We start from the raw sequence: 27,813 nt of genomic DNA, 5'->3' as shown, positions 1-27,813 counted from the left end.
CAAGGGTTGCATAGAGAAATAGGAACACTCATACACTGCTGGTGGGAACATAAAATGGAGTAGCCCCTTTGGAAAATATTAGGGCAGTTCCTCCACAAGTTAAACAATAAAAAAAAGTTAACCGTGAAGTTCTCCTGTGACCCAGCGATTCCACTCCTGTCATATACCCAAGAGAACCGAAAATATTTTTTCATATGAAACTGTGCTCACATATTCATAGCAGCATTATTCATAATATCTAAACAATGAAGTCAAGTTAAATGCCCATCAACTGATGAATGGATAAGCAAAATGTGCTATGTCCATACAATGGAATATTATTCGGTCATAAAAAGGAATGCAGTATGGATACATGCTACGACATGAAAAAACCCTGAAAACGTTATGCTAAGTGAGAGTAATGCTCAAAATTCTCCAAGCTAATCTTCAACAGTATGTGAAACGAGAATTTCCAGATGTTCAAGTACATTTAGAAAAGGCAGAGGAACCAGAGATCAAATTGCCCACATCCACTGGATCATAGAAGAAGCCAGAGAATTCCAGAGAAACATCTACTTCTGCTTTATTGACTATGCAAAAGCCTTTGACTGTGTGGATCACAACAAACTGTGGAAAATTCTCCAAGAGGTGGGAATATCAGAGCACCTTCCTGCCTCCTGAGAAATCTGCTTGCAGGTCAAGAAGCAACACTTAGAACCAGACATGGAACAACAGACTGGCTCCAAACTGGGAAAGGAGTACATCAAGGCTGTATATTGTCACCCTGCTTATTTAACTTATATGCAGAGCACATTATGCAAAATGCTGGACTGGATGAAATGCTGGAATTAAGATTGACGGGAGAAATATCAATAACCTCAGATATGCAGATGACACCATCCTTATAGCAGAAAGCAAAGAGGAGCTAAAGAGCATCTTGATGAAAGTGAAAGAGGAAAGTGAAAAAGCTGGCTTAAAATTCAACATTCAAAAAACTAAGATCATGGCATCCGGTCCCATCACTTCATGGCAAATAGATGGGGAAACAATGGAAACAGTGACAGATTTTGTTTTCTTGGGCTCCAAAATCACTGCAGATGGTGACTGCAGCCATGAAATTAAAGGAAACTTGCTCCTTGGAAGAAAAGCTAGGACAAACATAGCATATTAAAAAGCAGAGACATTACTTTACCAACAAAGGTCTGTATAGTCAAACCTATTGTTTTTCCAGTAGTCATGTATTGATGTGAGAGTTGGACCATAAAGAAAGCTGAGCGCCAAAGAATTGATGCTTTTGAACAGTGGTGCTGGAGAAGGCCCTTGAGAGTCCCTTGGACAGCAAGGAGATCTAACCAATCAATGGGAACCAGTCCTGAATATTCATTGGAAGGACTGATGTTAAACTGAAGCTCAAATACTTTGGCCACCTGATGCGAAGAACTGACTCATTGCAAAAGACCCTGATACTGGGAAAGATTGAAGACAGGAGGAGAGGGGATGACAGAGGATGAGATGGTTGTATGACACCACCGACTCGATGGACATGTGTTTGAGCAAGCTCCGGGAGTTGGTGATGGACAGGGAAGTCTGGTGTGCTGCAGTCCATGGGGTCGCAAAGAGTCAGACATGACTGAGTGACTGAACTGAACTGAAGTGAAAGAAGCCAGACACAAAGGTCACATATTCCATATATATAAAATATCCAGAATAGGCAAGTCCATAGTGACAAAGGGCAGACTAGCAGTTGCCTCGGGCTGGGAGGGAGGAGGAAGGGGGGAGAGACGCTAATGGGTATGGAGTTTCTTTGGGGGGTGATGGAAATGTTCTGGAATTAGGTTCTGCTGATGGTTACACAGCCTTGTGAATATAAAGCCCACTGAACTGTACACATTTAAAGGGTGGATTTTATGATGTGTGAATCATGTCTCAATTAGAAATTGTCTTGACACATCTACTATCTGTCCGGCACAGTGCTGGTGCAGCAGAGATGTGTGAGATGTTGCCTTGGCCTTCAGGAGCTTGCAGCTCACAGAGGGACAAATGAGCGAGTCCAGAACTAAAAGAGTGGGATTAGTGTGGAGGTGGAGGGGGACCCAGGGAGGCCTGGGGATGAAAGGTCAGGAGTACTTTTTAGAGACGACAGCATCATGAAGTGGAGCAGAGTCTGAGAAGGGTGGGGATGGGGAGCTGCCGGGAAGGATATTCCAAGCAGAGAGAATAACTTATGCAAAGGTGTGGCTGGCTGGGGCGCTCCCAGGAGAAGGGAAGAACGTTGAAATAGGGACCAGGATGAGGCAGGACAAATCCAAGTGTCAGATGCCAAAGGCCAAAGTTCGCTCCTACAGTAACATGAGAGGAACGCTCCCTGGGCAGGAGGAAATAAAGCATCAACTCTGGGATTTCCCCAGTTGTCTAGTGGCTAAGAATCCACATTCCCAATGCAGGGGACCCAGGTTTGACCCTCGGTTAGGGAACTAGATCCTATGTACTGCAATTAGAGATCCTGAATGCCACAATGAAGACCCACTCAGTGAGGCCCAATAGAAAATAAATAAATATTTTTAAAAACCCAAAGCATCAACCTACTCAGAGAACCTTTCCAGGTTCTGATTTACATACACATCGAACAAACTGCCTGTGCCCCCTGCCCCACCCTCTTTCTTGTAGGGAAAATACAAAGAAGGGTAAACAAGAAAGCAACTAGCACCTTTATTTCTACCACTTTTAATATTTTTTCTCATGTCTTTTTATGCCTTTATTTTACTTGATGGGGGTGATTCTACACTATAATCTGATGTTTTTACTGATACCATAAACATTATTCCTTGTCATAAAATATTCTTAAAATACTTCATTTCTTCGTGTAATGGTCCACCATAACCCTGGCCCCTAGAGCTGGACCAGGGTGCCTTTCTTGAATGATGATCATTTAGGTTGTTTCTGAGCCTTATGTGCAATGATGCCCTGAACATCTCTGTGGCCTGCGTCTCCAGTCACTGGCACTGGCTATTGCCGTGCTCTGCTTTCTTGGAGGGCATTCCACTCGACAAGGAAACTCTCCCAAGAGCACCCGAGACAAGATGTGCTTGAGTTGGGGAGTCTCAGAAAAACCCAGAGATCAGAGCTGGAAAGGCTGCAGAGAACCTTAATTGAGAAAAGAGACCCAGCAGGCACACGGGGCCTGACAAAAGATGCACAGCTCTTTAGGGGAGGACCCAAGACAATGCGCTCACCCAAGCTGGTGAGAAGGTATTTAGACCTTCTCTTTGGATCAGCACCCAACAGCCTCAGAGGCTGAAGTGGGGGAGAAAGTGACCAGACACTTGTCTTCCGTTTGACTTAACCCTAGCCCATTCCGCATCCTTCATGGCAGTGCGTCCAGCCTTGGCATCTTTGTGCCTGTGGGCTTTTCCAGAGCCAAGGACGGCTACCCTGCCCATAGCAGGCCTTCAGAGTTAATGCCCCCCCCTGCTCCTGTAAGTGATGCTCTAGAATTGTCGGGCAAATAGTCAGAAGTCTCGTGCCTTGGGTGAGGTCTGGGTTTTACCTAGGTTTCTCTGTGGGGTTGAACTCCGGTTGCCTGTTGTGGTTACTAGCTTAGCATTGCACACTTGACGGCTACCTGTCCTTCCTTGCTCCCCTACTGATGTCCTCTGCACCGAATCAAGGTACCAATTGCACCTTTATCTTTGACCTTTGAAGTACCACACCTCAGGACTTGCCCTGATGCCACGCCAAGTATTAATCCTCAACCCGAGAAGCAGTGAAGAAGGGCAGAAAAGGGACGATGTTCTGGGAAGCATCAACACGAAACTGGGCCCTTAAAGAAAATTCCTGGCTGACCTGCCCCCGAGAGCTGGTCAGGTCATCACCCACTGTGCCCAGCCTACCAGTGAAGTGCTGGGCTTGTGCCAGCCAGCGTGAGTCATACTCCTGGGACTCAGCGATCAAAGCCGTCCAAATCCTGGTCCATCCTAGGTCTGTCCACCTTAGGTAACAACCGGGTCATTTCCAGCAAAAATCCCTCTGTTTCCGTCAACTCCAAGTCATTCAAGGTGGCATACACTCAGGAGACCTTGTGTGACGCACGCCCTCCAGTGGTTAGTCAACAAATGACAAGGGAGGGGCTCAGGGCCAGGGGTCTTGCATGAAACCTAGGGTATCAGAACTGGAGGATCCTTAGAGAGCTTCTTCCCTTTGCCTTCCTTTGTCAGGTGAGGGGCATGAAGCCTAAATAGGACAAGCGACATCACAGGTCACACACAGGCACACGTGCAGAGAAAGAACCAAAGTTACACATCTTCTCGTGGATGCTCCTTGCAGTTTTCTTGCATCCCACCTTCATAATTTTTGTCACACCTGCATACTACATAATTATTTGCTCTGATATTTTCCGCTTAAACCTACTCCTCTTTTAACTTAAATAAATGTAATTCTCAAATCCATTTTTATCATTTCCCACACATGAAATGTCAGTAAATGGTCGTAGACAGTAAACACATTGATAAATATTTCAACTATTAAAATTAAAAAAGGTTACTCCAGGTATATGCTAAGTCATTCAGTCATGTCTGATTCTTTGTGACCTCGTGGACTGTAGCCCACCAGGCTCCTCTGTCCATGGGATTCTCCAGGCAAGAATACTGAAGTGGGTTGCCATGCCCTCCTCCAAGGGATCTTCCTGGCCCAGGGATCGAACCTGCATCTCTTAAGTCTCCTGCATTGGCAGGCGGGTTCTTTACCACTAGCACCACCTACCACCCCAAATCTCCTCTGGATTGGTCACGTTTTGGGAAACTTGTCATTTGAAAAAGAGATCCCAGGTCATGCAGATATGGACCTTTAGCATCACCAGTAAGGGCATCTACTGAGCATCTGAGAGTGCAGAGTGCTGAGGTTATTCGTGGGGAGAGGGCATCCATGTCATCATCTCAAAGGGTAGGGGAGGTGGTACCAGACAGCCTGGGGAAGGAGGAGGAGAAGGGCCTGATGTAGCTACCAGGAAGGTCAGGGGCCTGCTGGCCTAAAGAGGAAGTGGGCCAGAACGAACTGCCGTGAGACCCAGGAACGAGCTACTCTTGGCCTCAGCTTCCCCATCTGCCAGGATGGGAACCCCTAGGATTTATTGAGTGTCTGGTACTTTGAAGACAGGGCCTCATACTTCCCTGGTGGCACAGTGGATAGGAATCTGCCTGCCAATGCAGGTTACATGGGTTTGATCACTGGTCTGGGAAGATTCCACGTGCCATGGAGCAGCCATGGAGCAACTAAGCCTGTGCGCCACAACTGCTGAGCCTGCGTGCTCCAATCACTGAAGCCCGAGTGCCCTGCAGCCCGTGCCCTGGAACAAGAGAAGCCACCACAGAGAGAAGCCTGGGCTCCGAAGCTGCAGCTGCCCCTGCTTGCCGCAACTAGAGAGAGCCCGCATGCAGCAGTGAAGACACAGTGCCACCAAAAATAATGACGAAATTTAAAATAAAACCTCTTTAAAAAAAAAGAGAGGATCTCATTTTATCCTCAGGAAAATCCTACAGAAGTGCTTCCTGATCTCTTTTGGCAGCTAAAGAAAGTGAGGTTAGGGGTGAGATGAAAGGATCTGGCCAAGGTCACCTGGCTGAGCTGGGCCTGGGCCACCATTCACGACCCCAGGATGACCTCACGGTCCCATGTGTACTAGGGGTGAAGGTAAGCCTGACTGTCTCGAGCCTTGCCGAAATGACATCACTTGATGAATCAGCCATTGCAGTGCCTGCCTGAGGCTGCCTGGCCGCCCAGCCTGGCTGAAGCTGGGAGGCTGCTCCTAAGTCCTCCAGACCACCCTGAGAGCAGCCAGTACCAGGAATGGGAATTCCCTGGATCCAGAGAGAGAAGGCTCTCCCTGTGGAGACAGAGCACTTAGCATCAGGGGAGGTTTAGGCTTTTCCCCTGGCCTGAGATACCCTCCTCTGTCTCTTCCCCCCACCTAAGTCCTTCTGTCCTTCAAGTCCTCCCCCTACGGCCTGAAGCCCTCGAGCCCCCATCCCTGAAGATCTGGTGCCCTCAGGATCTATGCAACACAGCCCAGCACTTGGCAGAGTGCTGGAGTCAGCACGGAGACCCTCAGGGCAGAGCCCCCCTGGCTTCAGAGCTGGGAGCACGCAGAACCGCAGTTGTGGCTGTCCCGTGTTGATCCCTGGGTCCCCGAGCCAGTGTGGGCCGCCTCTCTGAGCTTCGGTGCCTTGCTACAAAATGAGAACAATGACATCTTCATTGCAGGGTTGTCTGGATGTTACTATGCATGTGGTAAGTGCACAGATCCGCCATGTAATCGCTGCTTGAGCACCTACTGTGTACCAAGGTAATATGGAGATAAATGTGATAGAGCCCTCCTGTCCTCATGGAACTTGGGATATGCTGAAGGGTCACCCTCTCTCCCTTATTCTGGAGTGAGGAGGACAAAGGCCATGTCTTGAGGATCACCCTTCTGCTCACTAGCATGTTGAATCCTGCCTCACAGCCCCCTCACCCCGCTTCATAAACACATGGAGAACCTATCTCTGGGGTCTGACAGTTCTGGGTTCAAATCCCAGCTCTGCCCCTTCTGCCCTGGGTGACAAAGTGTCACCTTCCCTCTCGGAACTGAAGATTCCTCTTCTGCAAATTACTGATTGGAGCGCGTGTGTGCGTGCTAAAATTTTAGTCGTGTCCAACTCTTTGTGACCCAGTGGACTGTAGCCCACCAGGTTCCTCTGTGCATGGGATTCTCCAAGCAAGAATACTGGAGTGGGTTGGCATGCCCTCCTCCTGGGGATCTTCCCGACCCAGGGATTGAACATTTGTCTCTTATGCCTCCTGAATTGGCAGGTGGGTTTTTTTTTTTTTTTTCACTACTAGAGCCACCTGGGAAGCCCCAACTCTATCTGATGGCAAGTCAATCCCAGGATGAGGAAGCCGAGAAATGCCAGCATCAGCTGCTATCGGCATGGTGCCCTGATGCACGGGTTGGGTAGGGTAGAGGCTTTCTTCACAGCAGCCTTGGAACCTGCATCTCCACCCTCCTGGGGGCCCACACACCCTCTGCCTGCTCTTCAAACTGTGCTTTGATTTCCTCTCAGCAGTGTTCACCTGCCTCATCTATCAACAACAGATGTGCAGGAATGCGGCCTGTCGGGTTAGCAGGGCCAAGGGTGAAGTGGACCCAGAACGCACAGAACAGCAGATATAGAAATCCATGACAACCTCCAGGATGGGAGCCAGCCTTGGACCCTGCAAACTAGAGCTCTGAGCTGAGCAGCCCTGTTTGTCCCCGCTCGGGGACTGTCTGCTGTGTGACTGTGGGTAGTCTCCTAACTTCTCTGTGGGTACCATCCTTAGTGCTGTTTTTACTCCCCTCTTTGCCATTTGCTAATTAAGAGAGATTGGGAGAGTGGTGATGGTTGTACACCACCTCGTGTAACGCTTAAAAATAGTTAAAATGGTGAATTGTATGTTATATGAATTTTATGCTAATAAGAAGATGAATACATAAATGTAATGTTATACAGAGAAAGAGAATTGGGAATTTAAAAGCTAATGGTGGAACTTCCCAGGTGGTCCAGTGGCTAAGACTCTGTGCTCCTGGTGCAGAGTGACAGGGTTCGATCCCTGGTCAGGGAACTAGATTCCACATACTGCAATGAAGATCAAAGAGCCCGCGTGTCTCAGGTAAGACCCAGTGCAGCCAGACTAATTAATTAATTAAAAAACACAAGTTTTTCCAGAAGAGTGCTGACCCTTGTTGGAGAAGGCAATGGCACCCCACTCCAGTCCTCTTGTCTGGAAAATCCCATGGATGGAGAAGCCTCGTGGGCTGTAGTCCATGGGGTCACACAGAGTCGGACACGACTGGAGCCACTTAGCAGCAGCAGTAGCAGCTGACCCTTGTGAAGAAGAAAACTTTCAAAGGCAGGTCATGTCACCTGCGTGTGAGTGTGTGTGTGCTCAGTCATGTCTGACTCTTCGCAGCCCCGTGGACTGTAGCCCACCAGGCTCCTCCCTCCATGGAACTCTCCAGGCAAGAATACTGGATGGGGTTGCCATTTCCTACTCCAGGGGATCTTCACCTGCTTGCTCTTTATCAAAAAGTAAGTTGTTCCTCTCTGACCCACAGTGGGAACCAGAAATTCTTGCATGATTACCTTTTTGCTCCATAGTTCAAAGCATTTTCTAGTATCTCATTTACTCACTTTATCTTGGCCACTCTTTCTAATGTGAAAAGTCAGGCCCAGAGTCTAGAGGGCCGGAGGTCAGTCCTAAGGCCTGATCGTTTCTGAGGCCACATAGCAGCTCAGTACCAGAACTGTCACTGGAACCCAGAACCTCAGGCTGAGAGGTCAGGTGCTGAACCTGGTGCTCAGGTCGGACAGTCACTGCTGACCCAAATGCTGCCAGGAGCCAAGAAAATCGCAGTTGGCAGATGCTGAGTCAGAGCAAGACCCAAGGTGAGATGGCAGCCTCAGAGCTCAGGCTGGTAACCTGAACAGCATGCAAAGGAACAGGAAAAGGAAACAAACAGTTACAGAGCCTTAACTCTGGGCCAGCTACTCCAGGGCCCCTAGAGGGGCATCACTCATCACTCATTCATCCACCATTCATTCATCTAGTGCTTCCCCATGCCCACTCCATGCTGGTCAGTAGGTGCTGGGGATGTTGGTTGATGGGGACAGCATAGTCCCTTACTCCCCAGAGCTCACGATTTAGCAGGGAGAGAGTCACCAGACCTGGGTTCGCACTGACTCTGCCACAGATTCACCTGAGATTCCAGGTGCTTCGGTTTCCACACCTATCCACAGGGAGGGGAATCAAAGAAGGCCGTGGACACACAGGCAGCTGGCCGGTTATAGGCATCACGTATTTCAGGGGGTCATGTAAAGGGAGGCCCCTTGTGGAGGTACACTGACAAGGTAATGAAGACACAGAGACACTCTCTGGGGACTGCGTTTGGGAGTGATCTTCTTCATCAGGGTGGGAGCATTTATGCAAGTGAGCCAGGGACCAGCCTCAAGTGAGAGGCAACATACACACATCCTGGGATCTCACTGCCCATGCCTCCATGCCTCTATCATATGTCTGATTGATTAAATAACTGAATAACTGCATATTCTGAAGCAAAAACAGCCAGGTGTTTTGAGGTCGAGTAGATAAGATTCTACAGGAGTCCATGAATGGCAAGGGGTAGTACCCTTTCAGGGTTGCTGGAGGAGTTAAAGGATTAATACACATATTTGCTGCAGATATAGCCAGAATATGTGGAAGCAATTATAGGAGACGTGGTTAGAGTAAGACAGACTCCTAATTATTCCCCAAAACCCTGTCCTGGTGTCCTCTCCCCTGTCAACCTTCCCTGAGCAATGCAGCTTCAGCTTCTCCTGCTGTAGCACCCTTGCATCACTGCACGGATCACTCCATATAATTATCCATAATTATCTATTCTTTAAGCTTTGTACTCCCTGAACCCAGGGACTCTGTATCTCCCCTCAAGTAGCATTAGTTTCCCTGAACTGAACTGGCTAAAGCCAGCTAAAAGCAAGAATGGTCTTGATACATTGAAACTCATTGAAGTCGACTCCTATTTTTCGTTCATTCACTCATTCAACCACTTGCTCTACAAAGATCTTTTGAGCTCCTATTCATGTCTTTATTCAGTAGTCGCTCAGTCATGTCTGACTCTCCAATCCCGTGGACTGTAGCTTGCCATGGCTCCTCTGCCATGGCATTCCCCAGGCAAGAATACAGGAGTGCGTAGCCCTTCCCTTCTCCAGTTTTTTCCCCTATCTTAGGCATATCCAATTGATTAGAATCCTGCATTAATTTGGAAAATGCAGGAAGGAAATTCATGGATTGTGACAGCAATGCATTAGCATGGTGAAAACAAGGGTGGGTTTTTTTTCCCCTCCATTTTTAATTTTTTCCTAACATAGTTATTACTTTTCTTTTACAATGAAACAATTCATACCATATAAGGACACTGCGTTTGAGGCACTGTAATACAATGGAATTTTAAGAAAGTATCATGAAGTTAAGATATACTCTCTGTTATAAGAAAGGTTTTTTTTTTTCCCCTGTAGAAAAGCACTCTACCTGCCACTCTGCCATCCCTTACTCAGAGCTGAAGTGAGAGATATTAGCAATACCAGCATCTGACAGGTCTCTCTGCGCCAAGGGCTTTCCTTCCCTTCCAGAAACCTCAAGCTGAATGATCTGTTGGGAACACTGGCAGGACCCAGCATCACTGGCCTTCTGTAACCTGAGCATTTCCCAGCGTGTTCCATATTGTCAATATTCCCTGGCTTCCTGGACTTCTGCCATGAACTGGAAAACCAAGAGGCTGGACAGAAATGAACTGGAGTGCTCCCTGCTGAGGTGTAAAAAAAAAAAAAAATCCCCCAGAGTACGAAAGTGAGGCAACATTGTTTAGCTAAATAAAACTTGGCTCCATAATGACCTCTTTATTGAACCCAGCACCCTGCTGATGAACCACCGTCTTGGACCTGGGACCAGGAAGAGTTGGGTTTACTGAGTATGTCCCACACAGAGTGATGTAACAGCAACATCAAGTCACTCAAAGGCCAGTCATAAATTAGCTAACTAGTGTCCCAGCCAGGGACACTCCCTAGGGAAAGGAAAAAAAACTCATGCAACAACGGCTCCCTGCAAGCCACAGGTTGGGTATAAATTCCTCTTAGCTGCCGATGTAATCACAACTTTGCAGTGAGTTGGAGACTGAGGCTCTCTAGCCCTAGAGAACTCAGTGTCACTGGTCTGAAACCTCTCAGCCACCCTTGGTGAGGGAACTGGGCAGCTATAGACGGTTCCAAAGCTCTCAGCGTGAAGATCTCCTGAGTTCTCTTGTCCAGACCCTGCATAGGCAGCGTGGCCAGCCACAAGGTGAGTTGTCTCCATTTCTGGGGAAACTTCTGTTTTGAGAGGATTCTGTTTCTTCCTATTTGGGAAGGCTCAGAAAACTGTGGGACTTTTCTGCCTATAGAGATAAACTGGTGGAAAAAAAACCCTAGGAAATGCCAATATGAGGTTTGGCATCTTGTTCATATTTTGTTTTCTGCCAAATCGGCTGTAGTTGCTACATTTCAAGGGAAACTTTTTGGAGAATGGGGAGTAATCTACTGAGAATTCTTTTTTACCTTGGTGATACTGTCCAGTCCTTGTAACATGCAGCTTTAGGGGAAAGGTAAGCTAAATATTATTAAGCCTATTTTATGGAAGAAAAAAAATGAGTCTTTTAAATAACTTGAGCCAGGTCACATAAGGCTAGGATTTGAACCCAGATTTGGGAGGACCTAAGAGTCTTTTTTTTTTTTTAAACTTATTTATTCGGCTGCAGTGGGTCTTAGTTGCAGGATACAGGGTCTATGGACTCTCTAGTTGTGGTACACGGGCTTAATGGCTCCATGGCATGTGGGATCTTAGTTCCCTGACCAGGGATTGAACTCACATCCCCTGCATTGTAAGGTGCATTATTAACCTCTGGACCACCAGGGAAGTCCCAGGCTCTAAGATTCTAAGTCCCAGTTACCAAGGGCCACATCTCACCACACTGGCTCCCAATGCTTTTTCCATGGAGGAGATATGCAGGGGTGGGTGTGGGGGATAGAGAGGTGGAGGGGGTGGGGCAAGCCCAGACCAGAACTGGGCCTCCACTTAGGTCTTCTTCTTTGATCCTTTTTTAAAAGAAGATGATCTCAAATGTTGAGAATTGAGTGCATTTTTTTCCCCACAAATAATTATCCCCCGCCCCCATAATAATAAAGGAGCAGGGATGTCCCTGGTAGTCCAGTGACTGGGACTCCGTGCTCCCAGCTCAGGGGATCCAAGTTCGATCCCTGGTTAGGGAACTAGATACCATATGCCAGGACTAAGAGTTCACAAGCCACAAAATAAAATATTCCATGTTCCAAAACTAAGACCCGGTGCAGCCAAATAAATAAATAAAATTGAAAAAAGGAGCAGATGGCAGCATTGATAATAACTGAAAAACCAGGAAGGATTTAGCACAGCTATGACTTGAAAGCTTTCCCCAGTGATGTACTCTGCCTGCAGGGCCAGGCAGATGGTATTCCAGTGGCCAGCAGGTTCCTTGCCACCTTGCTTCAGCTCAACCACGGAGCTCGCAGGTCCCATTCAAGAGGCCCACAGGGTTTGTGCTTGGTCATTATTGTTATGTGTTCTCCCTTTAGATAGTTACGTTGCTTCGTAGAATTAAATCCATAGGATCCCCACGTACAACTCCAGAAGAGGAGCAGAGGTCGCAAAACCCTGATGAAGTGGCAGTTCATGACTCATGTATGTTGCCCTCCGCACTGATGCCTCAGTGTGGTGAACTAATCACACCGAGGAGGCCCAGGCCTGTCACCTCTTCCCCAACCTCCCGTCACGCTCTCCCTCTCCTTCCTCAGCCTGCAGAGAAGAACCTCCAAGCTTAAATCCAGACAAACGACGTGCTTTGCAAGACCGCAGAGATGGCCTGTCCCTGGCAGTTTCTGTTCAAAATCAAATCCCAAAAGGTGGACTTGACTACGGAACTGGACATCAACAACAACGTGAGAAAAGGCCACCAGCCCCCGTCCAGGTAAGCTCTCCCCTGCTGCCTGCCGCCTCCTGCTGGTCTCCTCTGGGTTTCCATTCTGCACTCTGCCCACTCGGAATTTCTCTCTGCTCCTGGCTTCTCACTGGAGGTCTGCTCTCCCCAGAGGCTTCTTTGATGTCCCTGTTGGGGTTTGATGTAGCCACTGTTGCACCTGACACTATGTGAAGAATGAAGGGCCATGGCACAGTCCTGGAGGGAGCGTCTGATATGCAATACCTGACTTGAGAATGGGGGCGAGGGCAGTAGAGGCCAGTGGTTAGAACCAGGCAGCATCGTGGCCGACATCCCTTCTGAATTGCCAGTGCGCATGCCTCACTGGTGATTAGATATCTTGACTATCAACCTGGGGCAGGTTACCAGGATGTTCCCAGGTGGCTCGCATGGTAAAGAACCAGCCTGCCAATGCTGGAGACATAAGAGATGCGGGTTTGGTCCCTGGGTCAAGACAATCCCCTGGAGGAGGGCACAGCAACCCACTCCAGTATTCTTGCCTGGAGAATCCCATGGACAGAGGGGCCTGGCGGGCTACAGTCCACGGGGTCACACACAGCTGAACATGGACATGTTAGATGAACTGTATCTAAGCCCTGTGCTGGGCTGCACTCACTGGCTCTGAGATATCTCTCACCAGCTGTGTGACTTAGGGCAGGTGAACCTCTCTGAGCCTCAGATGTTCTCATCTGCCGTCCAGGGAACCAATGCAACCCATTCTGTAGCATTCTGAGGATGAAATGGGAGTGGGAAAGTGAAAGTGTAAGTAGCTCAGTCGTGTCTGACTCTTTGCCACCCCATGGACTGTACAGCCCATCAGGGAAGCCCCGTGAGAGTGGGCGTCTAGATCTATCAGCAGTGTGCCCATAAAGAGCAGGCGCTCAAGAAACACAAGCGTTTATTATAACTTACCGAGCACTCTGGGCCAGGGGCATCTAGGGCCCATCACAGGGGCTGCCACTCAGCTGCCCTCCTCGGGGGCCCTGTGAAGTACAACTTATTGTCTCATTTTACAGTTAAGGCAACAGAAACTTTCCATATGTGTGGTGTGACCTCCTTCAAAGTCCCTTGCACCTTGTACAAGAAGCAAGCCAGAGATAGAACCAGAGAGAATTAGTGTGCCAGCCTGCCGATCAGTGGACAGGCTTCCAAAGCTAGGAGAACTCATGGCCTCGCACTCCAGGTTGAGGCTTACTCCCTCGGAAAGACAAGTCCACCTGTGATAACACTACAGCCCGAGTTAAACCAAAGCCCCTGGCTTCACAGGGCTCCCAGGGAGCCTTCCCCCTGGACTACAGTGGGCAGGGCGCCCCCTGCAGGCAGGCAGCAGGGCAACCCAGAAAAGCAGCACCAGTTAGAGCCTGGGCTTGCATATAAACAGGCGTGCGTGTTGTTGCTCAGTTGTGTCCGACTCTTTGCAACTCCATGGACTGGAGCCTGCCAGACTCCTCTGTCCATGGAATTCTCCAGGCAAGAATACTGGAGTGGGTTGCCATTTCCTTCTCCAGATAAACAGGTGGCTTTACTACTTAATGGCAACCTTAAGCCTGTGGCCTTTGGCAAGTCCCCTGGTCTTAAGCCTCAACTGCATCATCTGTAAGAAGGAGTAGGAATGCCTGTGTCCTGGGGTTGTGGTAGGAGACTACGTGAGTGTTGACATGTAAACAATTGAGCCGCATGCCTGGCAGAGTCCGTGCTTCATAAACAGCATCTCTCTCAGCTGACAGCATTATAATTGCTGCAGTCAGTAGGACAAAGTTGAGCAACATTAAAGTCCCCTCTAGCCACTGCACAGTAGTGGGAGGCTCGGTGTGGACGTGGAAGGGTGGGTAGACTGGGAAGAGGTGAAAAGACATAGTAAAGACATTCCAGGGAGGGGGCAGGGTGGCCAAAGCCTCAGAGACACAAGCCAGCATGACTGTGATGGGGCCCGGGGCGGGCATGGGGTTGGGCTGGGATAGGCGAGGCCAGGCCGGAGCTAGGAAGCTTGAATGTAGAGCGGGGCGGGGGGGTGGGGTGGGGGGTGGGTTGGATTTTTCTCTGCTTGGAAATGGGAGCCGTTGTGGATTCTTGAGCAAGGTCGTCCAGGTACAGAGTGTGGGTTTAACTGGAGGAGAGAATGCTGGAGACCAGGCGGTCTGGGCTGTGGTGGCCAACGTGGCCAGGAGACCCAGGATGAGAACGCAGGGTTCGGTTGCCTCTAGATGTCTTCCTGGCCCTCCAGACGTCTTCCTGGCCCTCCAGACTCAGATGCTGCAGTCTGACAGCAGTTCCACCCTCCTTCTGGGGTCTCTGAACCCCAGGGGTCTGCCTTGACTCTTCTTGGTCATTCCTGCCTTTCTTCATGTCATGATTGCAGCCCTGGCCTCCTGACCTCCCCTAACTGCAGCCCCCACATTGGTTCTGACCTCTCTCACTCCAGCTTGCCTTCTAGCAAGCCATGCTCTGGCTCTAGAGTCTTCAGTGGCTCCCCATTGCTGATCACCCATGGAGGCTTGACTGCTGTCTTATCACCCTTCCCAGACCAAGGGTCCATCCCACCTGCTCAGTCAGGCCTTCCTCACTTTCCTGTACATGGCACATTCCTCCCTTGATTCATCCAGACCCAATCCATCCCCTAATCTTTGAGATCATCTTGAATCCCCCTCCTCCCCAAATCCTTACAGTGTGGCCTATAGGCTGTGGCCTTGAATTTCAGACCCTCTAATAGCACTGACTTGTGTTTTGGGACCATTCAGGAGACCTGAGCTGTAGGTTGACCTGAAGCAAACCAGCTGACTTATCGCATCTTTTTAAGCTGGGCTAGGCTGGAAAGAAGTACTCAAATCAGATATTAGAGATGATTGGGAGAAAACACCACACATTAATTCATTTAACTCTCCCAACAATTGATGAGGAAGGAATTTTTTGTTGTCCTCACATTGCAGCAATGGGAACACTGAAGGCTAGAAAGCTTAAGTACTTGTTGAGATCTCATAGTTAGCAAACAACAGAGGCAGGAGTTGAACCCAGGCAGGTTGGCTGGTGACCACTACACTGGCTGCACTGCTTTGGGTTCTGGGCATGTTCCATCCATTAATGATAATTTGCTGAGGGCTACTCCTCTCACACCTTGCTGGGGAGACACAGGGCTGTCGGTGAAGCTCTTTTGTTTATCAATTAAGTAAATAATATATTGCATAGCATGTCCGTGTCCGACTCTTTGTGACCCCGTGGACTGTAGCCCACCAGATTCCTCTGTCCATGGAATTTTCCTGGCAAGAATACTGGAGAGGGTTGTCATTTTCTTCTCCAGGGGATCTTCCTGACCCAGGGATCCAACCCACGTCTGTTGCGTCTCCTGCATTGGCAGGAGGATTCTTTACCACTAGTGCCACCCGGGAAGCCCATTAATTGCATACACAGCAGCTAAACAGAATAGATTAGAAAGTCCTTATTACTGTGTTGTCCTTTCTGATGGCTCAGACAGTAAATACTCTGCCCACAATGAGGGAGCCCTGGGTTCAATCCCTGGGTCAGGAAGACCCCCTGGAGAAGGGAATGGCAACCCACTCCGGTATTCTTGCCTGGAGAATCCCACAGACAGAGGAACTGGGTGGGCTACAGTCCATGGGGTCACAAAGAGTCAGACACCACCGAGTGATTAACACTATTACTGGGACAGTAATGAGGTAGGAATTATTATTAGCCTTATATTACAAGGTTGAGTGGACTTACTTGAAATCAACATCTGGAAAGGGGAAGAGTTGAGGCTTGAACCAAGTCCAGACTCATAACTTTGACACTATACAGGCCCTCCCCGATGGCCTGGTGGGTGCTGGGCTGAGAAAGGCACAGAGGAAAGAGACCCAGTTCCCACTGCTGGCGAGAGGGCGGGGGGAAGGATACCCTTCTCACTGGCTTGGGGAAGAATACACACAAATTGGAACGTTAAAGAGCGTTATAAATTAGGGTGGGGTGGACAGAGAGGTAGACAGGGGGATGAATGGAGAACTGGGGGATGCTGGGATCCATTCCGGGAATATTGTAGGAGGCCTGGCCTGGCTGGAGCGTGTTGGGGGTTGGGGGATGGGAATGGGGAGAGGGCTTTAGGGAGGAGGCAGGCCCAGCTGGACTTCACCCACTGATGGGGTGGGGGTGGGGAGAATGTTCCTGGAAGAGGAAGCTGCAGTACAAAGGGGATTTTATCCTGAAAGCAGTGGGAGCCAATTAATATGTTTTGATTTGGAAAAGTAATTTTAAAATCCATTCAGGTGTAATAAGACCCAGGACTTTGTATGTGAGAAATGGTTCTATATTTTACGAAAACAAATGATTAGGAAGTGAACATGGGGCGTTCGTGGGCCTGTGTTTTAGAGACAAAGGCAAATGTTGAGAACATCTAGGTGAAGTTAAATGGGATTTGGGACAAAATCAAGGTGGGTTGCAGTTGGCTCAGAATAAATATGTATCCTCTTTCCACGTTAATTTGGGTTTCGGATTAAACACGCTGGAGGATGCGTAGGAAGGCTCCCGTACTCTGAGGTCGAGGGCTGCTGTCCTGCCTTTGTCTGGACCCTAGGAATTATCCGGCTCCGGTATAAGGAGCAACACACAGAGGGAGCAAGGTCCGTGGTCCCGTTGCGCCTTCCAGGTAATAAGGACCAGGAGCTTCCAAGGGACCTGAGGAAGCCCTTGGCCAGCCACACTGACTCCCACTAAAGCCCACCCCCTATGTCTGCACGTCTTTAGGGCTTCTTTCCTGGAATCGAAATGAACGTGCAGGAAAGAAATAGTACTTCCTGGGCCAGCCCTGGAAGGTGGGAGAACTTCAGCTGGGCCCTGGGGCTCCTGTGAGGCCTTGAGCAAGAGCCTTCACTTTTCTGGGCCCTGAGCTTCCTATCAAGTGAGGATAACGATATAGAATTGCCTTCTTGAGTGGAGTAATAAAGGGAAGATGAAATAACGGACAGGAAAGTTTGCTTTGTAAACTATGAAGCACCGTACAATGGGAGCTATTATGATGGTCATTAATGTTCCTTCATGGGGAATAACAAACCCAAGGCCGGAGTCTCAGCCCAGAGACAGTCCAGTGGCATCCATAAGGCATACCTTCCCGCGGACGCCCACTGGAGCGGAGGCGCAGGGCGAGGGGCGCCCGGCCCGGACCAGGCAGCCGCCGGCCGAGGAGACACTGGCCCGGATCCAGGCTCGGGATGAAAGCGAGTTGCTCGCTCCGCCCCGGGGCGGGGGCTGCGGGATCCGGCGGCGATAAAGGGGCCAGCGCGGCGAGGCGCGGGGCGCCCTCCGAGCTGCGCCCACCGCCGGGCCATGCGCGAGGGGCTGGGCGCCGCGTGCGAGGCCGCCCGGCCCCGGCTCTGCCGGCTCCTCCGCAGGATCCTTCGGCCGCAGCCCGCCTGCCGCCTCCGCCGAGCCAGGTACTGCGCGGGCCGGGGTCCACCCTGGGAGGGAGGCTAACCCCGGTGCGCACTGAGCCTCGGCTTTCTGGGGAAAATAGGAGGGTTGGGATATTCGCTCTGTTGGATTCCGATGGGGATTTACTTAAAAGTTTTTCCTGGTGTAGAACGCATAAGGGGTTGCAACTCAGTAGCCATAAAGACCCAGAGAAACCCCACATGCACCCCTGAGAGGTGTGGGGGCGGGCTGTGTGGGTGTTTCAGCACTTGGCAGCTTTCTAGATTTTTCAACACTGGGGCTGCAACACCCGTTAGGATAGATAGGGTTAGAGAGCAAGGAGGTTCTTGTTTTACAAGTAAGATCCATTTTCCAGAATGCCTCCTGCCCCACCCCACCCCTGCCCCACCACCCGTATATAGAGATGGACACCTGTGGCGAAGTTGGGACCGCAAGGGAATCAGCTCCGGAAGGAGCCACCGACTGCAGCTCTGACCTCAGCGTCCTGTCACTCGAGCACCTGTGGACAGTGCTGAGTCTGAACAAGAGCCGCACTTCAGCTTTCCTTTTGATGCCAGATCCTTAGGGTCCTCTGTTCCCGGGAAGGATCAAGCAGGACCCAGCACAGCTGTGGGTTTAGCCAAATTGCGTTGTCTGGATGGGCACCGCAATAATTTGGCAATAGGTATTCAGAACCAAAGAGTCAGACACCGCCTAGCATCTGAGAACACCTGCATTCCAGAACCTTGATATGTTCACCCTCTGGGTGAACCCTTATCTTCCAGCAAGTAACCCAAAGAAATCTGCTTACTAGGGGAGAAAGGAGACTGTGCATAGCTCGGTATATTCATGTTTCAAGTTAAAAAGAAATTTCCCAATTACGGAGGGAATTGAAGTCACTGAAGAAAGTTGGAAAAAACAGATGCAGATAAAGAAAATTTCAAATCATCTGTGATCTTATCAGTGCTAATCACTGTTAATATTTGCTAGCATTCCCCCCACCCCAGGTTTTTTTCTATGCCTTTGTACACACACACACACTCACACGCACACAGAGCCAGCATCAGCTCACGTATAGAGTTTGAGGCATTATTTATAATGGTGAAGAAATTGGATGCTTCCTAAAATCCAGCCATAGACACTAGGGTCAGACTCAATATAGTCCATTGGTAGAGTGGATTTTTAGGTAACTTTTTAATGTGTGTGTGTGTGTGTGTGTGTGTGTTGCTCAGTCATGTCTGACTCTTTGCAACCCCACGGACTGTAGCCCGCCAGGCTCCTCTGTCCGTGGATTCTCTAGGCAAGAATGCTAGAGTGGATAGCTGTGCCCTTCTCCAGAGGATCTTCCCGACCCAGAAATTGAACCTGGGTGTCCTGCATTGCTGGTGGATTCTTTACCATCTGAGTCACCAGGGAAGTCCCAACATTTTAAATCGGGGGGCAATAGTATTGCTAAGCGAACAAGGACGTTGTTTCTCAATCTAAAAGTTACTGTAGACCAGTAAGCGTCTCAGGTTCTCCAGTTCTGTCGGTTCAGTTCAGCAACCCAGTTGTATCTGACTCTTCACAGCCCCATGGACCGCAGCACACCAGGCTTCCCTGTCCATCACCAACTCCCAGAGCTTGCTCAGACTCATGTTCATTGAGTCAGGGATGCCATCCAACCAGGCAGAAGTAAAGGAGAGGAAACAAGAATGAAACGGTGGAACGGGGTGGGGGGTAATGGTAAAAGCTTGAGAAGAGCAGTAAGGCATTGCCTCCCTGAGGACCCCAGCCTCAAAACATCTTCCCGCGTAAGCAGCCCCATGATGACAACTCAGTCACGGCTTACCTGTTCTGAGTGTCCAGATTTCCCTGTATTGGCTTCTTTTCTGGTGGGGCACACCAGACCAGACCAGTGGGGTGACGATAGCCAGTCACAGGGAGGGCGTGGTATAGGCCTACTGAATCACCTGAATCAGAATGAAGATGCTTTCTTTTTTTTTTTTTTTTGAAGATGCTTTCTGATACATACTCATTTTCTCTTAAAGGGACACTGTCTCTTTATAGTTATAAATCATACAATGCAACCATATAATATATGTAGTTAATTACATAATGCTAATGTAAACAGTTGTCCCTGGTGGCTCAGAGGGTGAAGAATTTGCCTGCAATGTGGGAGACCTGGATTTGATCCCTGGGTCAGGAAGATCTCCTGGAGGAGGGCATGGCAGCCCACTCTAGTATTCTTGCCTGGAGAATCCCCATGGACAGAGGAGCCTGGTGGGCTACTGTCCATGGGATTGCAAAGAGTCCAACACAACTGAGTGACTGAGCACAGCACAGCACGATGTAAATGGTCATTCAGTTCAGTTCAGTTCAGTCTCTCAGTCATGTCCGACTCTTTGCGACCCCATGAATCGCATCACGCCAGGCCTCCCTGTCCATCACCAACTCCCGGAGTTCACTCAGACTCACGTCCATCGAGTCAGTGATGCCATCCAGCCATCTCATCCTCTGTCGTCCCCTTCTCCTCCTGCCCCCGATCCCTCCCAGCATCAGAGTCTTTTCCAATGAGTCAACTCTTCATATGAGGTGGCCAAAGTACTGGAGTTTCAGCTTTAGCATCATTCCTTCCAAAGAACAACCAGGGCTGATCTCCTTCAGAATGAACTGGTTGGATCTCCTTGCAGTCCAAGGGACTCTCAGGAGTCTCCTCCAACACCACAGTTCAAAATGGTCATTACTTTTTCTAATAACAAAACAGCACACACTCATTTGTCGTTTTCCCATATCACAAATGTGTATAAGGGTGGAAAATGAGCGACCTCTGTAGTACTCTGTAATCACCTTTCCCCTGGGATGTGTGCGCACCCTAGAAAAGACTGTAGAGAATGTGGGACACAATAAGCTTTCCTCCTGAGATGCCGCAGGGGAGGCATGTGTGGGGTGTGACTATTAGAAGGGTGCTCACACCTTCTGTTCTCTGTAGGATATGTAGGGAGAGCAATCCTAAAATCCCAAACCAGAACCAGTGGTTTCTGAGTGATTTCAGACTATCAGGGCTTTTTCTTCTTCAAACGATAGGCTAAATTCTTCTTTTTAAAAATATTTATTTGGCTTCGCTGGGTCTTAGTGGCAACATGTGGGATCTAGTTCCCTGACCAGGGGATTGAGCCCCCGGCCCCCTGCATTGGAAGCTCAGAGTCCCAGCCACTGGACCACTAGGGAAGTCCCAAGTTAAATTCTTTTAAATCTGTTGTTTTCAAGCAAATATAACCAATATATTTTTAAAGTATCCTTATCTTCTAGAAATACTGAGATATTTATGGATGGCATGATGTCTCAGACTTGCTTTAAAATGAGAACGAAGGCTGGGAGAGTAATGTTGAAACAGAATTGGCCGTGGGTTAATAATTGTTTAATTGGGCTGAATCTGGGTGACAGGCTTACAGGGGTTTATTACACTCTTCTCTCTAATTGTGTCTGTTTAACATTTTCCATAATCAAATTTTAGAATAAATAAATAAACCAGGATGAACCAAGTGCTTTAGAGAAAAAAAGCTTAAGTCCCAAAGAGGGAGTGGGTGGGGTGGCGGGCAATACTGGCCTGGGAGGGCGGGGTTGGAGGAGCTGTTCTCTGCCAGCTCCTCTCTGTACCTTGTCTGCGCTTGCCTTCTAAGGGATTCATCTTCACGGGGACTCTGTGGGCCACCCTTTGGCCTGTTAACTTTGGCTCAGCTCCCCTCTTGGCTCTTTGGCTTTGTTGGGGGGCAGGTGAGGGGAGAAGAGGAAGGAGGATGGTGATGATGCAGAGGCTGCCCCTCCACCGCGCCGGCTGGAAACCATGGCGCTCACTCCCACCTGCTAGACCTCACTCCCCGCTTTGTCGAATGAGGGCCGGCCGAGGCGACCCCGAGTTCCCTCTCTGCCCTCGGACACTCCATCTCAGGAGAGCTGTTTCCTTTTGCAGTCCAGTGACACAGGATGACCCCAAACGTCACAGCCCGGGCAAGCACGGGAATGAGTCTCCCCAGGCCCTCACAGGGGCGGTAAAGGTCAGTGAGTCACTCGGGTGCGGGAAGCCCCTTCCTCCCTTGCCCAGATAGATGCAGGCTGGACAGCCTGGTGGACGCTGGGGTCCAGGGACACAGGTGGGGGCGAGGAAGAGCTTTGGGAGAGAGGCAGTGGACCATGGTGATCAGGAGTGGTGGACCCCCAGGGGGGTGGGCATCTGGGTGACTTGTCTGTGTGGGCAGGCAGCCCTGGGAGGGAGCAGACCACTTGTGGAGTCAGAGTGAGACCCTCAGAGGTGATCCCAGACTTGGCAGCTGAGCCTCCAGGCCCAGCCCCAGTCCCTGGTCCACCGGTTCCGTCCTCCCCGTGTGCTTTGGCCCTTAGTGTTCCACAGAGGTGGGCAGAGGACTGGTTTGCATATTCTTCAGTGCCTCCCTGAAGGCTGCGATCCCTTCTTCCTTGTCCCATTTTCTATTCTCAGGATTAGCGGCTGTGATGGTAATCTGTGCCATGTATACCCCTTAATCCCTCCTGTTGTAACTCCCCTGAGAGAGCATTTGGCAGGCTCTTGGATGAGGACAGGAGCCTGGCCAGTGGCCCAGGCACCTGGAGCTCCCAGCAGACTCTGGCCCAGGTGGCCTGGCTACCGGAAAGGGAGGAGGGCCGTGGGCTGACACCTCGACCCATGTGCCCGCCCACAACTCCCCGCCCACCCGAGGCCCAAGCAGGGCCTCGGGGCTGGGAGAGACCCCTGCAGTCCTGGGGTTGGAGACACTTGGAAATCCCTGTTTTTTTTGCCTCCCTCTTAGACATCTCCAGATCCCCTGGGCAAGCTGGACGCACCCCCGTCAGCCTGTCCACGGCATGTGAGGATCAAAAACTGGGGCAGTGGAGTGACTTTCCAAGACACGCTTCACCAGAAGGCCAAAGGGGTGAGCAGTCTGAGGAGCTACTTTTCTTTCTTCTTTTTGGCTTCCTAGTTGCGGTGTGTGAGACCTTTGTTATGTCATGCAGTCTCCAGTGTGGGCTCGGTAGTTGCGGCATGCAGGCTTAGTTGCCCTGTGACATGTGGGATCTTAGTTCCCTGAACAGGGATTGAAGCTGCATCCCCTGCATTGCAAGGCAGATTCTTAATCACTAGACCACCAAGGAAGTCCCTCGAGAACAACGTTTGTCCCAAACTGGCAAAGCTATCAAGGCTGTTAATGAATCAAACAGATGGCCCCATCAGCAAACCAGACAGCCATCTGCTTGGTCAAAGGGTACTGGGAACAGAGACTCTTGTTTCTCATGAATCACAGTAGGACTAAATGATGCTCTCTGTTAGCTCCACCCCATCCCACTCTCCCACCCTCCCTCCCCCTACCCCAGGGACGATGGATAATCCAGAAGGTGAGATAAAGAATTACAGGAACACATGAATTCTTTCTCAGAGAGACAGATTTCATCATTATATCGGGGAGAATTTTCCAAGAATTGCCCAAAGCTGAACTGAACTACATCATGAGGTAGTGAGCTCCCTGTCACGAAAAGGATTCAAGTGCTATTTGGTAGGGAGATTGGAGAGGGGTTCCAAGCATCCAGCGAGTAGTTGGACTAAGTGCCCTTTAAGGCTTCTTGACTTCTGGGTTTCTTATTCTAAGTCTATATGCATTCTGTGATTGTAAAGTAGGAAAGAACTGAAAATTTCAGGGCCAAGAAAGCAGAATCACTTCCCACGCCTTCCAGAAATGACCTCTGTTCACCTATGAGTGTGCTTCCTTTCAGGATTTTTCCTGTGCCATCCCCTACTTCGGGATTTGCCCCTTCTCAATTCATTTTGGCTGAACAGCAGTAGTTTGTCCCCAGGAGTCGTATCAGCTTCTTCAAATGAGAAGATAGTCGAGATGTTCCCAGCATTCGAACTGTTGGCTTTGCTCTGGGTCTGGGGCTGGCTGGGGACTTCCCTGGTGGCTCAGTTGTAAAGAATCCGCCTCCCAGTGCAAAAGACTCAGGAGCCTTGGGTTCGATCCCTGGCTCAGAAGACCCTCCTGGAGAAGGAGATGGCAACCCACTCCAGTATTCTTGCCTGGAAAATCCCATGGACAGAGGACCCTGGAGGGTTCCAGTCTTTGGGGGTTGCAAAAGAGTCAGACCCAACTGAGAGACTAAAGAACGACAACCAGGGCTGGCTGGGAGGCGGCCCCAGCCCACAGTCCGTGGTGTTCAGCCAGTCAGAGGAGAGGAGATATGGATGGGGGAAAAGCCTGGTCGACCCCAAGGAGGAGGTGCCACAGAGGTAGAGAGGGGCGGTGGGGAGCTGGGACAGCCAGAGTGGAAGGAGGTGGTCAGGAGAGTTGGCCCTGGAAGAGGATGGCCATCCATGCCTGTGCTGAGGAACCAAGCGATCAGCCTCACCACCTCTTCTTTCCTTCCAGGATCTCTCCTGCAAGTCCAAGTCTTGCCTGGCATCCATCATGAACCCCAAAAGTTTGACCATAGGACCCCGGGACAAGCCAACCCCCCCAGACGAGCTTCTACCTCAAGCTATCGAATTTGTCAACCAGTATTATGGCTCCTTCAAAGAGTAAGGCTCGCTTCCTTCAGCATCGCTCCCTCTCCCTCCCCTGAACTCTCTAGTTTTCTGCCATCTCCCTCTGACCCCAAACCTCTTTCCTTCCCAGATTTGCAGTGAACCCAAGGCTAAGACACAGCATTTCAGGGAAAAGACCTTGGATAGGTTCTCAAAACAGTAGGAGAAAGGAGCATGGTGGTACTGGTTGAAAATGTGGGTCGGGTGTCTAAACGTTTGAGTTTGGATTCTGCTCAACCAGTAGCTGGTTCTGTATTTTTGGGAAATCTGCCTCCCAAGTAGATCCTCTCTCCATCTCCACTTCCTCATAAGTCCAAAGCAGGGTCATGATAAAACTGTTCCTAAGATTGTTTCAAGGATTAAATACATTTGAAACAGCATCCTGGTGCAAAGCAATGAGTTGATATGCAAAACCTTTTATTATGAAATGTTTGAGATGGAAAGGACCTTGGAGACCACCGAGCCAAGCCCTCCACCTCCAGGTGTGAGCCAGGAAGCCCAGTAGCAGCTAGAGTTCAGTCCCAGCTGGAATTCAGGCTGCTTGACTTGGAGAGAGCTCTTTGCACTGTTCTCTGTTGGGATCTGTATCTCTGAGTTGCATAAAATATATGGCTCTTAATTTAAGTCCATTTATATCATTAAAATAAAAACACGCAAAGGGATTGTAAGACAGAAAGGCTGAGGGAATGGATTTGCTGTTTTATGGGCTGGGAGGGGAGTGTGGCTTTTACGATGCAGCCCCACAAGGCACTTTACTGTAGGAAGCGAGCCACAGAAGTACCCTGGGACCCACTGTGGCAGAAAGATTGGCTCCTGGTGATGCCACACCCCCTGGCTCTGACCTGGAGTGTGTGAGCTGGAAGGGACCTTGAGTCTATGAAAGAGGTCCTTATCTTCTGGGGCCAGTGATCCTCCAGCCTGGTTGCACAGTAGTTGCTGTTAAGGACCTTGTAAAATACTGATGCCAGGGTCCCCTGGGCAAGGGCATCAGCTTCTCAGGAAGTGGGGAGGGGGCGGACATCCTTGTTCTTTAAAAGCTCCGGAGGCAATTCTAAGTAGACTGGGAACTCCATCAGGGGTTTGCTACTGCCTGTGTCGTGTAAATAGAACCTCTGCGGAAATGCTCTGTCACTGGGAAGTCCAAGGTCCTTAGGTTTTCTGCTCGATTGTTGACTAAGAAGACTTTCAGGGTCCAGGAATTTTTTCTTTAAGATTTATTTTATCTTTGGCTGTGCTAGGTCTTCGTTGCTGCACACGGGCTTTTTCTAGTTGAGGTGAATGGGGGCTACTCCTCACTGGGGTGCATGGGCTTCTCACTTTTGATGTGCACAGGCTCTAGGTGCTCACACTTCAGTAGTTCTGGCGTGTGGGCTCAGTAGTTGTGGCCCACGCGCTTAGTTGCCCTGCAACATGTGGGATCTTTCCAGACCAGGACTCGAACCTGTGTCCCCCACATTGGCAGGTGGATTCTTAACCACTAGACCACCAGGGAAGCCCCCAGGAATTTTCTCAGTGGGCTTCACTGGGCCACTGTTTTGATGTGCTACGTATATTCTGGACTCTGCCTTGCACGTAAGGCTCACCACAGCTCTATGGGACTGGTACTGTGATTATCCTACCTACTCTACAGACAAGGAAGCCAGGGCCCATGGAGGAGATGTAACTTGTTCAAAGTCACTCGTTCTGAAGTCCCAGAGCTGGAATTTGAACTCAGGCATTTTGCCAGAGCCCTTGCTTTAAAACTCAATGATCTAGCATCCAGTTCTTTGATTCTGAAGGCTCAGACTTTGTGCTGGACCTAAGGGGTTCCTGCTGGTGTTTGGAAGGCTGTTGGGGGGTGGTTAGCTGGGGAAGCTACAGGGCTGCTGATGATAGCTATTCAAATCCATTTGCTTTTCACAGAGGGAAGAAGTTTTCACAGTCACAAGTCTGTGCCTTGGTTTCCCCCAAGAGGTCTTGGGGGTGTGAGTGACAGATGGCAGCCCATTCCCACACCTGGACCAGTTCAGTCTTTTGTAGGTGGAGGATTATATAGTCAGAAATGATAGCTTTCTGAATGTTCTGTCCAAAGCCAGTTTACTGATGCCGAAAGCCACTCCCTTTTTTTTTCAGAATAGGCGTCATAGCATTTTAGTGCCTTAGAAATGTGACTATTTGAAAACAAAGGTATAATGTAAAACTCTAAAGGAGTTGAGTGAAAACTTAATCTTTTCTTAAAAAGTCACATATTAACACTACCAAGTATGTTGGCAGCATCAGCGTGCTGGTAGTCACTACTGTTTCCATGCTTGGATGCAGAATGAATCATATTGCTAGCAGCTTTGTTTGCGGGTTGTGGGGGGAGGGCTGCCTTTGGTGGGGCAGCCTCAACCTCACCCAGCAGGTCCTTATGCGAGGAGTGTCCTTGAAGATAAATAGTGCCAAGTGTTTTGTCTTTGAGCTTTTTTCTTTAATCAAGGAAGAGTTGTCGAGACACTCTTCATCCACTGAAAGGCCATTTTGTCCTGAGCTGTCCACTCTCCTTAATCAAGAGTTCATTCCTTAAATAGTTTTGTTTGTTGCGCTTTCAGACGTCTTTGGTGCTGATTGGAAATCTCAAGGTTGCTCTGTGTGCACATGTTTCAAAACCTTCCTGGCTGTGGGATGTTTCTACAAGCCTGAGAGGGGAGGGCAGAAGCCAGTTTGGAAATCTCACATGGGAGGGCTGGCCAAGTGGCACTGGGTTTGAGAAAGCTTGCTGTGGGGACCCTGCGATGTTGGACGACACTGTGGAGGACACCTCCTTGAACCGCCCTGGGGCCCTGACGGCTGAGTCCTGAGAGCCGATCCCTGCCCGGACCTGACCAGGAAAATGTGGGCAGGCCCTCCACATCTCTGGGCTTGCGATCCACCCCCTAGGGTGAAAGGTAGAAGGTTAAGAGCCTGGGCTTGGCATCGGGGCAGCCCGAGTGAATCTTGGGCTTGCTTTTCATCACACTTCTGTTTCCAGGCCAGTACTTAACCTACCATAACCTACTATAACAAGGACACAAAAACGCCTCCGTCACAGACTCAGTGGGACCCTGACTATGGGTGGCGTTGCCCAGTACTTGGCTCATTAGTGACTCTTCAGTGCAGGGGAGGAACTGACTCATCTCTTAACCAAGAGAAGGTGGATCAGTGCTCCCCTGGCCAAGAGGCAGGATGTGGCTGCAGCCTGATGGATGCTGGTCTGGGTCTTGCAAGACCATTGAAAAGCATTGCACTCTTCGCTGAGATG

The 27,813-nt window shown here is 49.8% G+C and overlaps 2 protein-coding genes across 13 annotated transcripts in view; both read left to right on the top strand.

The window, feature by feature from the left end:
• The window catches only part of LYRM9 (LYR motif containing 9), an 82,801-nt gene extending 72,367 nt beyond the window's left edge, over positions 1-10,434 (top strand). For 2 of the 11 annotated variants that reach the window (XR_011246993.1, XR_011246988.1), the window contains 3 exons: positions 5,540-5,664; positions 6,235-8,081; positions 10,065-10,378. The gene's annotated coding sequence lies outside the window, so the exon portion shown is untranslated. Of the gene's footprint in view, positions 1-5,539; positions 5,665-6,234; positions 8,082-10,064 lie in introns of those variants that run through there. The other 9 variants (XR_011246989.1, XR_011246986.1, XR_011246990.1 and 6 more) reach the window with 7 other exon arrangements.
• Positions 10,435-10,797: 363 nt separating this feature from the next.
• The window catches only part of NOS2 (nitric oxide synthase 2), a 42,525-nt gene continuing 25,509 nt past the window's right edge, over positions 10,798-27,813 (top strand). Inside the window, exons 1-5 of one of the 2 annotated variants that reach the window (XM_069542690.1) lie at positions 10,798-10,884; positions 12,411-12,583; positions 21,939-22,023; positions 22,792-22,914; positions 24,400-24,548. In XM_069542690.1, the coding sequence (XP_069398791.1) occupies positions 12,474-12,583; positions 21,939-22,023; positions 22,792-22,914; positions 24,400-24,548 (467 nt within the window). In that variant the 5' untranslated portion in view covers positions 10,798-10,884; positions 12,411-12,473. Of the gene's footprint in view, positions 10,885-12,410; positions 12,584-17,825; positions 18,010-21,938; positions 22,024-22,791; positions 22,915-24,399; positions 24,549-27,813 lie in introns of those variants that run through there. The other variant, XM_069542691.1, reaches the window with a different exon arrangement.

Source organism: Ovis canadensis, chromosome 11 (genome assembly GCF_042477335.2).
Source record: "Ovis canadensis isolate MfBH-ARS-UI-01 breed Bighorn chromosome 11, ARS-UI_OviCan_v2, whole genome shotgun sequence".
Classification (NCBI taxonomy): Eukaryota; Metazoa; Chordata; class Mammalia; order Artiodactyla; family Bovidae; genus Ovis; species Ovis canadensis.
Note: the sequence above shows the minus strand (reverse complement) of the source record. Positions and strands in the feature narration are given on the sequence as shown.